A 15,886-nucleotide genomic window follows, 5' to 3' on the forward strand; every position below is an offset into this window, starting at 1 on the left:
TAAGAAAGCACCGTGCGCAGGGATGGAGAGAGAAAGCGAGAGGGGATATGTGTGTTAGAACTTAGATGTGTGTGGAAAAAGTACGTGCTGTTGAGACTGGAGCGAGTCATATTCAAAATAATGCAAAAAAATAAATCCAAGAGATAAAACCAATTATCCTCATTCATTGCAACCTCAGCATGCCTGCTTGCCCGGACGTTCAAGCGAAAAGATATTAAAGCACCTTTTATGCGTTTGAATGTAGCGCGAAAAAAATGTTTAAACAGCTGGACAAATGATTTAGCTAATTGATTATAGCTTGTACACCAGCAATTGTTGAACATTTACCTGTACAAGTACATTGACAGTAGCCCAGCCTAACAGCATGTAGGATACTGTAGAAATTTCACTTAAATTGCAACCACAACATGCCTGCTTGCCCGGCGTTCAAGCGACAACTAAAAAGATATCAAAGCAACAAGAGGGTTGAGTCTGAATGACGCGGAGTTTTAGACACTGAGTTTTTGAAGTTAAGAATTATTTTCGTATAAAAAAAATGGCATTCTTCAATCTCCTTCACTGACGCCTATGGAAAAGGCTTAACGTCCCAAAACAACGATCAATGATCATCAAATTTCTCTCTCATATTGCTCCTCATAACCATCTATAAAAAGTGTTTTTATTTTCTTTTTTTTTGAGCACGTCGAATCCCAGGACATAACGCACTGGACCTTATAATAGGCTCGAGATATAATTCCAAAGGGGGCAGATATGGGCCTACTGCACTTAAAACTTAAAAAGATTGAACAAAGCTTCCTGAACTTTGAAATTGCGATCAGTGACTGGCATCGGGTGAACGAAGCTTTTCGAAGTTGAACAGGCTATTAAAAACTATTTGCGCACCTCCATGTCACAGGAGAGACTGGGCTCTCCCTTCTATGAATTGAAAAAGACGTTATAGGCTACCTGCAAACTGGCCTATGATTTCATTGCTGAGTTTGCGGCAAAGCAAGATTTTTTTTTTTCTTTTTTTCCCTGAGTCAGGATATGCGAGTCAGTGTCATTTATTTGTCCAATGTTAGCCTACAGACCAGTAGCCTACATCTTATCAATAGTTTGAATGTCGTGTGTGTTTCTGCTCATTGACAAATACCGTTCAGCACAATGATTCATGCCCAATGAATTCCCCTGTTAAAGTGTTAAGCCTTTGTTACACTATTTGGTTTCGTGATGTAGCCTATGATAAACACCATATGGCTAAATATGTGACTCAGCTAATGTTATAGGCTATACAATTGAATTTCCCCTCTTAAATACAAGCTGATGTAGCTTATTAGACTAGGCTACTATTAAAATAATGTGTAAAGTAAGCTATCGCATGATTTCATGCACGTAAGTGAAAAGGGCCTTGCACCTGTCAAATTCGCACAGGGCCTCGCACCCCCTTGCGATGGCCCTGCAGCTCCTAAGACAGCGAGGGAAAAAGTTAAAATACGCGATAAACCCGGGAAAAGTTGACAGGTTTGTTTCAGTCCCGGTGATTATTTGTGAAATTGTGCAAACGACAGCCTTTTCAAGGCATTTCAAGGAAGGAGTCGTAGCATGCAAGCTCCCAATTGACCCAGTAGCCTAAGGCGTCAATAAATTGTTGGGAATGGGGAGGGGCATGCGTTTTTTCTCAATCACTTTGGAGGGTCATAGAAAAAAAAATGCTGGTGAGGGAGGGTCACGTCTTTTTTGACTAACGCTTCCAAAACTCCTCCGGTAGCCCCTTCAATAAATAACGAACAGTCCCTAATTGATTAATAGCCTGTAGGCCTACATCAGCAATAGTTGAACATTGACCTGTACAGGACATTGACAGTAGCCCAGCCTAACAAGCAAATGTTGCAAAAGACATCAAAAGACGCAATTAATCAGAAATAAATATGTATGAAATAAATGTAATCTGCATCGCTTTATTTAACAAACTGCAAGCAACAAGAGGATTGAGTTCGCTGTGAGGCCAAACCCAAGAGCAGAGCCTATCTGTTAAGGCAGTCGATAGGCTTTTTCACGTTAAGCCCCCCTCCCCATCCCCTTCTTTTTTTACAAGCAGTGGGGGAGCGCGGGGCACAAAGTAACACTTTTTGGCTTTGGCTAAATATTTCTAAAATCATTTGAGTTTCTCTAGTCACATGTTTTAACAATCAACACTTGTTATTGAACTAGATAACAGACGTCGAAAATTGACTTTATTTTCCATACGGAGAAATAACATATGCAGAGTCTAACCAAGGTCAATCTTGGCAAAACATCACAAAACTAACTAAACTAACACGCGCATATTTTTGTATTGCAATCATTGCAGCCTACAGTTGTAACAGCGCGTTACAACTAACCCCGCTGGGTCACGTTTCTTTTAAGATAAGATAGCTCCTATGTGTTGACTACATGTTTCAAAACGGTGTTCATTTTTAGAGTTTAGTCAGTTTAGGCCTACTTTGATGCCTTCAAAAGACGTTTTGCTGTAGATCTACGTGAAAACACGTCCATACGGACTGAATTTGTGGAACACAGTCTCATAGTAATGTGGTTAACTGACCAATATGTCCCGATCAACCATCTGCAACTAGGAAAAAAGTCCATGTTACATTTAACCCCGAGTTACTTTGTGCCCCGCGCTCCCCTGCAGCTTTCTGAAGCGGTGTTTCTGAAGCTGTAGGCCTAACAACACATACCACCCTGACGTGAAAAAGCTTAACGTAGCTTTATGTCCCAAAACGGCAACAAGTCGTTTTACTCCCCGTATGCGCTCATTATAAAGAACGTTTAACGTGTCAAAAACAGCTATCAATTAATCACCAAACGTCTTATAAACAAGTCTTGCCAGGAGCAACACCTTGCAAAAAATGTTAACAAATAGGCATAGGCTCTGCTCCTGCCGAGATTCGAACTCAGAACTGCCTGAAAGTCAAACAACGCTATCTGCTTCGAGTAGGCCTATTGGGTAGGACTGTAGCCTACACTGGTTGCTGTGGCACAGTCTTGAGTGACCGAATTCGTTTTCCTTTGTTATATGAATGCTGTCATTTTGTTAACATTACTGTTAAGGAGATGCTAGGCAAAGGCTATATTTCAACCTCGTTAGTGTAGTAAAAAAAAACAGAACTATTCACGAGGTTTCTGGGCAGCATGTTCTGTTAGCAAGCGAACTTCTCATGACTGCCGACAAAGTCTACTGCAAGCTGATGAAGCTCTCATTTTAAAACATTAGGCTACTGAGACAGGCACTGTACAATCAAGAAATCTTGCCACTGAATCCAAAGCTATGTTTAACATTATGTACAAAGATTATAGGCTACAGTGGACTAGCATGTTGCAGGGGCTGCTAAAAACACAGAGAAACAAACTGAAAACTCGGCCAATCACAGCCCTTGCTCGGCCAATCACAGCCTCTATTCTGCCCCCAAGCGGCTGCAGTTGTACTTACATTTCACCCAGCTGCGTGAATCACCTTGATCGTGAATGAAGTGTCAAATTTTAACTGGGACCCACTGTACCTCTTGTTCACTATGGAATTTGACACTCACTCAGTTTCCTGGATCTCACTATCTATAGGGATGGGAACGACACATTACAAACTATGGTTATGGTTATGGATTTAGCAGACGCCTTTGTCCAAAGCGACACATAAATACGAAACATAATATTTAAAATTGAACAGGGAACAGATTAGAATGTAGGTCAAATATAATAAGGAGAATAGTTATAATACACAATAATATCAATTCAATCAATAGCCTAATAAAAAGCAATGGAAAAAAAGGGGAAAGGCAATAATAAAACAATAATGTCCATTCAATCAATAATATAAAAACAATGACTAAGACTACATTACGGAGAATATCAATAAAAAACAATAATGTCAAATTAATTAACAGCCCAATTAAAATAAAACAACATTATACAAACCATAACACATAAGCGCTTAAACAACTAAGTATATGTTGAATAGGAATGTCTTTAGACCCCTCTTAAACAACCCAAAACTACCACAGGAACGGAGAGCACTGGGCAGTTCATTCCACCAACATGGAACCACTGAAGAAAAAAGTCTGGAATTAGACCCAGTTTTCATGACTGGTCGACACAACAGACGCTCACCAGAAGACCGCGGTTGGGGATGTAAGGCTTGATTATTGTATTAAAATAACTAGGAGCAGATCCAGTTAGTGTCCTATAGGCCAAAGTGAGAGCATTAAATTTAAATCTGGCTACTATAGGGAGCCAATGGAGAGTAACTAGGAGAGGAGTTACATGTGTCCTCTTTGGCTGATTGAAGACCAGGCGTGCTCCAGCATTCTGAATCAGCTGTAATGTTTAAACTACCATCTACCGCAAACCATTCAGAACATTCCAATTGGCCAATTCCTACGAGTAAGAAGAAACTGCAGCTCCACCTCAGACTTTACATTCAAGGCTGCCCAGTTATCAAATCAATTTGAGCAAAGAGGCTACGCAAAGTCAGACATCAGTCAAGCTTGGGAAAGGGCACTAAAAACAGACATTTCTTTAGTTTTAACAAAAAACAAAGACACTTATATTGGCACATTCTCCAATGCGACCCGTCCCTTAGAGAGTCCTGCTCGGAACCCCCACTATTCACCTTCAGACACGCCTTCAGACATGAAAATTCACACAACCTGGCTTTCCAATCAACCTCAAGGCTTCTTCAAATGTGGCAACTGCTCAAACTCCACCAATAAGAAGCATTTTTCGGAACCCTGCACCGGGAAGAAATATTCTCTCGTCATTTATCAATTGCAGTAGCACTCATGTCATATACCTATTGTGTAAGTGTCCGTATGGGCTGGTATACATAGGCCAAACGAAACTGCAACTAAAACTAAGAATAGCTAAACTAGTCAGTTTTCATTGTGTAATTTCGTTCAAGTTTGGGGGGGATTATGAAAACTATATATTTTTGGAAGCCTTAGAGTATGAAGAAGCAGAAAATCTTTGGTTAACAATTTTCCACGGTCAATATGGCGGCTATCTTTTTGCCTGCCAGCAAACATCTCTCAGCTGTGGGTTCTCCATGAAGAATTCCTCCAGAACCAATTCGTACAGAGCCACATATGAGTAGATGGGCATGCAAAAAACACTTGTAGTGTGTACACTTGAGGATTTGCCTCGTCGTTGCTGCACCAAAGACTCCACCTCCGGATATTCGCCCACTGCCTTGCTGAAAACAGCCACTTTGAAAAATGGCTACCACGGCCACCATGTTGAAAATTCACAATGGTTCAATATCATATTTTTGAAGTATATAATTTTTCAGCTAAGCAGCTCTACTAAGACGATAAAACAAAATATCCAGGATTCCCGAAGCTACATTTCAACATGCTGGCTAACACCTCCATGGTGTTTAGCTCCATGGAGACCTTCTTTACTTGCTGGCTACTATTATATCATTAAACAGCAATGCTAATTTTTAAGGTGGCTTCATCCAATATGTACACGTCAAGTTTGGAAATTTGTGCACATTAGCGCATATTTCAGTAGATTAAGCCTCATTTGTATATTTAAACATAAGTTTACATTTTTACCCCATCTACCAGTATTTTCCTACCTGGGAGCAAGGCATCCATTTTTGAACTAGAATTCCAAGAAATCGGGGACCTGATTTAAATGTTATATGGTGGATTTATATTATGGACCCTTTGAACTATCTAAAAATACTGTATAACAACTTTTCCTCAATTTTCTTTTACCTCAGATTTACTTTAATTTCAACTCGGCAAGATATCAGGAAATTAGCCTATGGCGTTTTTAGTGTAATATAGTACACCGTTTTCAGGTCCCGAAATGACTGCAGTAATGACTTCTGAAAATTGTCAACCAACGATTTTCTGATTCTTCAGTCTGTAAGGATTCCAAAAATATATAGTTTTACAAATCCCCCCAAAAATTGAACGAACAAATTGGTCTGAACATAGTGTCCTTGACTAAACATAAAACAGCTGTACGAATACAAAACGTTAACTACTGCCATCGCAAGGCTCTACATGCAGACAAACCACAGATCTCCAGCATCACTTAAATTCTGGGGCATAGAAACAATCTCTACACCACCTATAGGTGGTGATATCATTAAACAACTCGGTAACACTTTATAATAACTACACACAATTCATAATTTATGAAGCCTTTTGTCAGGGAAGGTGGATAGGACCCAGAATTTCCTCCAGAAATTCAGGCAGAATTTTGAAAAACACACTTTATTGCCAAAACTCACCAACAGACAGGACTACACCAGGGTGAACAGAGATACAATCCGACAAGGAACAGAGAAACAGGAGGGTAGAAATACACAGACCAATTAACAGAAAGACAGAGGACTGGACGAGACCAACAAGACAATAACGGGGAACAGGTGTGGGAGGAGAAACAAGACAGGAAGCACAGACCAAATAAGGAGATGGGGCAGAGACAAAGACAGGTGACAGGCAGGTAAACACAAAGCACATGGGGAACCAGGCAAACACAGCACACACAGGACACTACACAAAGTGGCCACCAGGGTGGCATAGAGTCACTCCATCCAGGCAGGATCCTGACACCTTTGTTACTTATTAGTTAATGGCCTATTCATCATTGGTAATTTCTTGTTCATACATGATTTATCATCAGTAAAGCATGTGTTTACACAGTTATAAATGGTTTGTTCATAGTAAATAAGCCTATCCAAAAACATGTTTGTAAGTACATGATTTATACTTAATAAATAATGAAACAACCACTTATAAATGAAATCATTTTCCCATTATAAACCAGTTGCAAACCATTACAATGCTTTGTTCATCATTTGTAAAGCATTTCTCCTATACTAATTCTCATAAATAAAGTATTTGTACACAGTTATACATGGTTTGTTCATAGTAAATAAGCCTATATCTAAAATATGTTTATAAATTATTGTTAATACTTAATAAATGATGCAATATTATTTTGTTGATGAAGTAATACACGCTTTAAATGCCTTTAACTGCATTTCGTTGTCTTTGTACTTGTGCACAATGACAATAAAGTTAAATTTAATCTAAACTTTGCATCTCTGACCAGGCGTTTCAGATTGCTAAATTAGGGCCCATGGACTTGTTATTTAGAGTGTTATTAAAAAAATGTCAAGGAAGACATGAGAACACGTCCTGAGTTGGGAGAGGAAAGGTAGAGGGGCAAAGAGGGGGGGGGGGAGTGAAAGAGTGAGCCAGATAACGTTCTGATGAATGCTCTACATTTAAAGGTCCAGTATGTAGGAAATAATGGAAAATAAACTGTAACCATTCCAAAAATGATCACCATATGTTGTCAGAGAGTAAGGAAACACGATGAATTGAAGTAATGGCTTATTTGACAACATTACTCTACCCCGTAAAACCCATGAAAAAAATTAGTTACAGGGCGGAATCTCTTGGAATTTCGTTTGTTTTGAACGATTAATTCTAGAATAGCGTATTAATAATGGGCTAGCGCGTCCTCCTATTTGGGTTGCCAAATTAGCAAAGGCCAACTGTCAACAGCTGTCAGTTGTAGTCATGAACGCCTACGAGAGGCAGGCAAATTTCCAAAATTAAAACAAGAAACAAATTAAGTGGACATCGGAGGAGCTTCCTGAGATGGTGACGTCTGACGCAGAGCTGGCCATTACTCCACACCAGGTAGCCTAGGCTAAACTTCATCTGCATCGCTAACTTCAGCTAAATATGTTACGTTGGTTAGAGAGGTATTTTTTGTTTTCACTGTTTCCGTAATGTGTAGCTGGGTCATGGTTGGAGAAACGTTAAAGCAGCTGCAGGTCAACTAACGTTAGCTAAGTCTTCATTGCATCTGGCAACCCAGAAGAGGCTCGCGTCTGGTAGTCTTGAGAACGTTCACCAGTGTTTGGATTTTGGCCTACAGAACGTTCGGTAACAATCCTACAAATTGCACCTTTAATAGACCTCTCCAGAATAAGTCCCGCCTCCGTAACTTCCGTATCCATCCAACTTCCGGGCGTCGATTGTCTATGGGAAATAACATGGCGTTTCGAAATATCATACCGGTAAAACATCTGTAGATTGGCCTACACACTTCTGCCATCTAGTTTCCACTGGATTTGTTGATTGTCGGTGCCGTTTAAGTAGTATATTATAGACTATACTACTTAAACGGCACCGCAAATCAAAAAATCCAGTGGAAACTAGATGGCAGAAGTGTGTAGGCCAATCTGCCCAGCAGCTTTTTCTACTTTGTCACCTACAGAGTTTGACAGGTACGATCTTTCAAAACGCCATGTAATTTCCCATAGACATTTGACGACCGAAGGTTGGATGGATACGGAAGTTAGGAGGCGGGACTTATTCTGGAGAGGTCTATACTAAATAAATTAATGTAAATAATAGGTGTGTCTTGCGTTCACAAATCTCACTCCAAGCTGAAAAAATGTTGGCAGCTCTGGGGCCGTATTCACAAAGCCTTTTATCTTACCACTAGGAGTACTCCTAAATCGCACTAAAAGATTTTAGCTAGGAGTTTTCCCTTAAAAGTTATTCACAAAGCCTTTCAGACCTACTCTTAGTAAGGAAAAATGACAACTCCTAAACTAAGAGCAAAGAGTATAGAAGTAACTTCTATACTCTTTGCTAAGAGTGAGTCTTCGTTGCTATGGATGACGTCATTACTCATGCACGAGCTTGACTGAAGTGGCCACCTTGATTGGCTGATGATTGTAACGCGGGAATGATTCCAAACACCTCCCTTACGATGATGAGTGACAGGTGACAGGTCTGAGAATGCGTCGCTACACAAGTAGTGCGAAGGACGGAAGATGATGAATAACTGAATAAAAGGCCTAGCCTAAATTAATAAAGTAAAGGCAAAACAAATAGCCTAGTAGCCTAGCCTAATAAAACATAGGCCTACGGATTGATGCAGTAGGCTAGGCTATCTTTGCAACATTATTAAATTAATCTGTCACCATATGCCTACGTTTGCAAAGAGGAGAACATTTTAATTTGATTCACAATGAAACGTTACATTTAATTAACATGTTGACAATGAGTAGTTTTGGTTGTTGTTGGTGGCGTTATAGCATCCCTTTTATGCATACAATGCAAAATTGTTCCCTCGGGATTGGAAGCTCCTCTTGCGCATACCCATTTCAAAACATCGCAATGTAAAATGCCACAAAAAGCTGTTTGTGAATAGGTCTTAGTGAGTCCTCTCGACTTCTTTTAGGCTGTCCCAGACTTAGGTGCTACTTTTAGGTCTAAAATGCTTCGTGAATTACTTTTAGTGAAAAAAATTAGGAGTCCTAAAGTGACCGAGTGACACGCCCATTATTTTTAGGAGTTGCTCCTAAATTCGCCACTTAGGAGCTACTTTTAGCCTTAAAATTCTTTGTGAATACGGCTCCTGCTGATTTGCAGAGACATGAACAATATGAAGTGATGAAGGTTGTGTTAGTAGTAGCTTACTGGCGAGAATTTAAAACTCCTTTTACCCCTGATTCATAGTGACTGTTCTCACTCACACATGCACTGACAATCTGAATTATGGCTAATACTTTGCATTACTTACTGCAGAAAGTTCATAAAAGTTCAACTTCTCAAGTGGCAACGTAGGCAACGTTAGCTGTAGATCAACAGACACTTCTGTTTGTCCCTACAAACTCATATTCTCTTTCTTTTTCATCAACTACTTCCCAGCCACAAAAGCCACAGTGCAAATGACAGGAGGGATGGCCCATGCTGGAGCTGATGCAGTGCTGGTAGTGACACCCTGTTTCTATCGTGGAAGGATGAACAGCAAAGCACTTATTCACCATTATACTAAGGTCAGAGCACATTACCTGTAAATGAAACCTTTGCTGCCGGAAGCAGTGTGTATCGTTAGTCCTGGAAAGAGGTGTAAGACCTATTTTATTCAGTGTTACAGTATTTATTTCTGGTGATTACTAATTGCTCTTATGAGAATTACATGGTATCAGGGTTTTATGCTGAATCATTTATTTCTATTTAATTTCTCTACAATGGTTATAGACCAGCAGGATGTTAATTAAGTGTGCTTGCAAAGCACACTTATTGTTCTTCTTAAGTTTTATTATTATTATTTTTCGTCTCTCCTAATTTTTGTCAGCCCTAGCCTAGGCCCTTTGAGACAGAGACACCGTTCCAACTTTAAAACGTCCGGTCAGTACGGTGTAAGTTGGTCGCCAAGATGACGTCAGGTGGGCGTGCCGTTCGTCCGCCATATTGGATTGAACAGAAAGCGAAACTAAATTTTCACAGGTCACAAATTTGATCCGAACGCCACGAAACTTGACGTACATTATCCTTGGACCAAGCCTCACAAAAGTTAATGGAAGGATTTTTGATTTTCAAAAGCGTTTGCCTGTCACAGCCAAACAAAATCGGCGGCGAAGCTCCGAAACAGGAAGTCGTCCATATCTCAGGAACGCTGTCACATATCGATACCAAATTTTGTATATGAACTGGGGACTCCAATGTGAGGGTGCATAAGCTAAAAAAAAAAGAAATATTCCAAAAGTTTCCATCATTTTGCAAACCACCCACAGGTATTTGGTAACTCTCACCATTCACCTTCTATCACAATGCCTTCCAAGTATGCTCAATGCCTCTGGGCAGCCACAATGTCTCCGGGCAACCTTGCCCACTCATGAAATCCTTGCTCTGCCATGGGATAGTATGGACTTACGAACTGAAATAGCAAAGAGAACAGTAGCTATATATAGCTTACATAATAGAGTTGTTTTCACATTGGGGTATTCAAATAAAATTTTTCATTATTGTTAAATATCATCATGGGAGAGTATTATTAAAAATGTTACAAGTATGCAAATTCATATGTTTACGGGAAATTAAGTTTTACTGGGTTGTTTTGTTGTAAAGACATGCAAGGCATTCTGGGCCGTAATGAACAGTGGTCGGCAGCACTCCATAGGCTACGTATTAATATGAATAGGTGTTTCTTTAAACCTAGGGACAATAAACAGCTATCTCTGTTACAAAAACGAGCTGGTAATCGCTCATTGAAGAGGGAACTATGATAAAAAGATTGTTTTCCTAAAAGCATGGTGTTGACAAAAGAATAAGCAGGAAATGCCACGTTAATCTTAAATAGCCTACTGAACGCTAGGTGGCAACGTTGTATTACATTTCACTAAATGCGGTGGAATTAGTGTGAGCTTCACAAGGAAGGAAGGTGCAAATATTATGTAATTTATCATGGGAAATTATTGGAAATGTTATTTCTTTCTAATTGCAAACCACACACATCCATTCGTAATCACACTTACACATTTAACCCTTAAAGGAGTACCGTCACACCGGTGTGACGGGAATGTTGAGAAATTAACATTCTAAAGAATATTTGGGTTCATTGAATTCAACATAGAATTTTAGAACCTTCAATTGTTGCGGAACTTAGAATGTTCAAAAACCTACACCTTTAAGGGTTAATACTGGAAGACTGTCATTTAGTTTATTTGATGTTGCTTAGCAACGGGGACAGACTTCAGAGCAAAGATTCTAGAACAGAGCTTCCGAGAGACACGTTTTGAGTTCGTCATCAAGTACCTAAAATATCGGTTTCCATGTGTATGTTATGGTTATGGTTATGGTTATGGTTATGGATTTAGCAGACGCCTTTGTCCAAAGCGACACATAAATACAAAACAACATAATAATATTTAAAATTGAACAGGGAACAGATTAAAATGTAGGTCAAATATAGTAAGGAGAATAGTTGTAGTACACAATAATATCAATTCAAGCAATAGCCTAATAAAAGCAATGTAAAAAGGGGAAAGGCAATAATAAAACAATAATGTCAATTCAATCAATAATATAAAAACAATGACATGCTAAGACTACATTAAGGAGAATATAAATAATAAACAATAATGTCAAATTAATTAACAGCCCAATTAAAATAAAACAACATTATATAAACCATAACACATAAGCGCTTAAACAACTAAGTATTTGTTGAATAGGAATGTCTTTAGACCCCTCTTAAACAACCCAAAACTACCACAGGAACAGAGAGCACTGGGCAGTTCATTCCACCAACATGGAACCACTGAAGAAAAGAGTCTGGAATTAGACCCAGTTTTCATGACTGGTCGACACAACATACGCACACTCAGAAGACCGTGAGTGGGCGGTTGGGGATGTAAGGCTTGATTATTGAATTAAAATAACTAGGAGCAGATCTAGTTAGTGTCCTATAGGCCAAAGTGAGAGATGTATGTGCTGGATGGTGTGCTTCCTTTATTAAAGTAAGTGTTTTATACAGTTAACGTTACAGACATAATGAGTCATGTTGTAGTGGTCCACATAAATGTGCCCCTTCTGTTATTAGAATGCTAAGCGGACATTTTAACATCATTCATTTCTTGTGTGGCTAGAAGCTAGCTAGCTAGGTCATAGGGAGGAGATGTTGCTGTAACGTTATGAGATTTATGTTGCTTAGCGTAATGCCATGGTCATTTGATATGAGATGCTTGTACTCGTAACTTCGTCACTCGTAACTTTAGGACTCCTATTTTTTTTTACTAAGAGTAATTCAGGAAGCATTTTAGCCCTAAAAGTAGCGCTGTGACAGCTTAAGTGTCTGTGACAGCTTAAGCGAGGACTCCTAATAAGACCGATTCACAAACAATGTTTTGTGGTGGCATTTCACGTCGCGATGTTTTGAAATGCGTCTAACAATCACAAGGGAACAATTTTGCATTGTAGGCATAACTAAGGGATGCAGTAACACCACCAACAACAACCAAAACTAGCCTACTCATTGTTTACATGTACATTAAATGTAACGTTTCATTGTGAATCAAATTAAAAGATTCTCCTCTTTGCAAACGTTGGCATAGGCATATTGTGACAGATTAATTTAATAATGTTGCTGCGTGAATCACAGTAAGCGTGAATGAAGTGGCCACTTCTTAATGGGACTCACTGTATGGAAGTAGGCTAAGTAAAATAGAGATGTTTAAAATAAGATAAAGTTAGGATATGCCCGCTTGACAACGGAAGAGATAACTGGCCTTTGGCCATAGCAACCATCCATTTAGAACGACTGGCCTTCATAGCAACCAAGGATCTTAGCTGTGATTCATGTAGCTACAGTATGCATGCAATGTGATGCAAAGTATAGAAAGGTGATGAAATATACAGAGACAGGTCAAGAAATATAGTGCAATGTAGACAGTAGTATACAGTTGATTTACAGAAGGTGGTTTAGAGTAATATGAATTAAATATAAATATGTGCAGTGTATTAGCAGTTATCTCATACAATAAGTAGAATAATGTATGTAGATGTAGCAGTAACATTATAATAGTATAAATAATAATATAGATATATGCAGTGTATTAACAGAATATAATAAAACAGATATGTACATAACATACAGCTATGTGCAGTGTGGAAACAGTGTCATTGTAGTACAGAAACAACATTATAAGAGTAGTAAGAATAAGTCTATGTGCAGGATGAATAGTATAAAGATCAGTAGAATAACTATGTAAAATGTAATTACAGTAGGCTTTTAATGTCACAAAAAAAAGTACAACCAAAGCTGAGCTTGATCAACTAGAACGCCTAAAGAACCAGAACTTGAGTGTAGTTTTTGCTGGGTCCCAGGCCATGTTGGTCTGAGGGGAAATGAGAAAGCGGACAGTGCTGCTAAGCAAGCCCTCAATGAAGAAGTCACAGAATCTCAAATCCCTGCCCCAGACCTTAAACCTATACTGAACTCTTACATCTCAGATAAGTGGCAATCTGAATGGGATTAATGTACCAACAACAAGCAAGGAATGTGAATTTTGGCACATTTTCATGATCCACTGGGTCGTTATGGGCCACACAAAATACGGTGTTGCTAAAATTACTCCTATTGTGGCTATTAGAGACATGCACACACACAACAAAAAAAAAAACCTATATAGGCTCTCAAAACAATCCCAAACAGACATAAGGTCTTTATAGAGCAAATCTATATAGATTATTTGTCAAATAAACCAGTAAAACAGAATTAGGGGATGGAATATATAACATTCACACTCATAGCTCATATTTTTTAAATAAATCAGTGAAAAAGTATCCTGACAAACAAGCAGCATTTTAATGCCTTAGTGATATTTCATAATTTCACATTTTTCTCTAGGTTACCTGATAGCCCAGTTTGAGAGGTGCAAGACACGTGACATTATTTATTTTTGCAGCCAATCACTGCTGTTGTTTTATTTTATTGATTTGATTTTAGTCATAGAAGCTAAATTCGAAGGCAGGCCACAGGTAAAATCCAACGAACTGCTTTCACCCCGCAAGGCAATAGTTGAATAGAGCTTTTGAGGTATTGCCACTGCTCCAACACTGAAAGGCACTGTTAGAATGCTTGGATCAAGCCAGGTTCAGCATAGCGTATGTCACTGTCTGCTCACGTTGGTGACCGGACCAGGGTTTTGATATGCGGAAGTGTTGCTAATTAAAATGCCCCTAGTGGTCAATGGTCACCAAATTTATTGTGCAGCCTCAAGATGGGGTCCCGACTCCATGTACCAAGTTTGGTTTTAATACTGGAAACTGTTGCTAAATATAGTGTCCCTAGTGGTCAAAGGACGCTTAGTTGATTAGATTCAACTTTATTGTCATAGTACAAGTACAAAGACAACGAAATGCAGTTTGCGTCTAACCAGAAGTGCAAAAAAGCAGAAAAGTGCAATGTGATATACAAAGTATAGGAAGGTGGTGCATAGACAGGACAATAAATGCAGTGTAGACAGTATACAGTTGATTTACATAAGGTGGTTTAGAGTAGTATAAATTCAATATAAATATGTGCAGTGTATTAGCAGTTACCTTAAAAGCAGAATAATATGGCTAATAAAAAGCCCGTAAAAGTCCTGGCAGAAAGTGATGCATACGTTTTATAAATGCTTGTATTTTCAGGTCAACATTTAAAAAGTATTTCAAATATCATCCAGTTATCAATATATGTCTATGGAGTGTTGAATTCACTAGCTTTTCCCTTACACTTGTGAGTTTTGCAAAGGACTTTTACGGGCTTTTCCCAAATCACAGAAGTGAAGTCGACGTAGACGTAGCAGCAGAGAGTAGAAGTCATCAGGCAAGTGTTATTTAAATAAACTCCTGGTGTAGGCTACTTACAAACTTTCCAATGCCTCGTTTTATGAGTACAGACCAGACCCTGTTTGTACAACTGAAAGTTTGGTAACATTCCGAACAGTATTAGTGGGATAATTTACGAAATACACTTTTGGTTCCAAAAGTGCTAACGCTAAGCCATTGTGCTGATACATAGACTAATAGCGCGAACGCGACCAATGTTCGACTAAGGGAAAAAAGCTTCTGGGGGTGTGTTTGGCTCGCGGTCATCGTGCAAATGACCCTAGGGTGAAATTCACTCTGAACCATTGCTTTAAATAAATTGCTTATTTTCACCATTAACATGCATGTACAGTACCCTCCAGAATTATTGGCACCTTTGGTAAAGTTGACTAAAACAAATAAAAATAATAATCCTTTGGTGATTTATTGTACTCCCACAATGAAAACAATAAGGAAAAATCCACCCTTGAAGGGAAACACATTTATTCTGAGAAAAAGGAAAATCTGATAAAGAAATAAATATTTTTAACGAAAAACGTTGCTCACAATTATTGGCACCCCTGAAAAATCTTATGTACAAGACCTAACAGAAGCATTTTCCTATCTAATTTCAACTTATTATAACCACCTCGCAGCGAAGCTTGGTGGGCATATAGCCCCACAAGGATAGCATGGAACCATTGTTTTTCGTTTTGATCCGTCGCCCCCCCCCCCGCCGGACTGGACCC

The 15,886-nt window shown here is 38.9% G+C and overlaps 1 protein-coding gene across 2 annotated transcripts in view; it reads left to right on the forward strand.

Moving 5' to 3' along the window:
• The window catches only part of hoga1 (4-hydroxy-2-oxoglutarate aldolase 1), a 106,814-nt gene that overhangs the window by 52,525 nt on the left and 38,403 nt on the right, over positions 1 to 15,886 (forward strand). For both annotated transcript variants that reach the window (XM_048253269.1, XM_048253270.1), the window contains one exon: positions 9,711 to 9,838. In XM_048253269.1, the coding sequence (XP_048109226.1) occupies positions 9,711 to 9,838 (128 nt within the window). The remainder of the gene's footprint in view (positions 1 to 9,710; positions 9,839 to 15,886) is intronic.

The sequence above is a fragment of the Alosa alosa genome, chromosome 9 (assembly GCF_017589495.1).
Source record: "Alosa alosa isolate M-15738 ecotype Scorff River chromosome 9, AALO_Geno_1.1, whole genome shotgun sequence".
Classification (NCBI taxonomy): Eukaryota; Metazoa; Chordata; class Actinopteri; order Clupeiformes; family Clupeidae; genus Alosa; species Alosa alosa.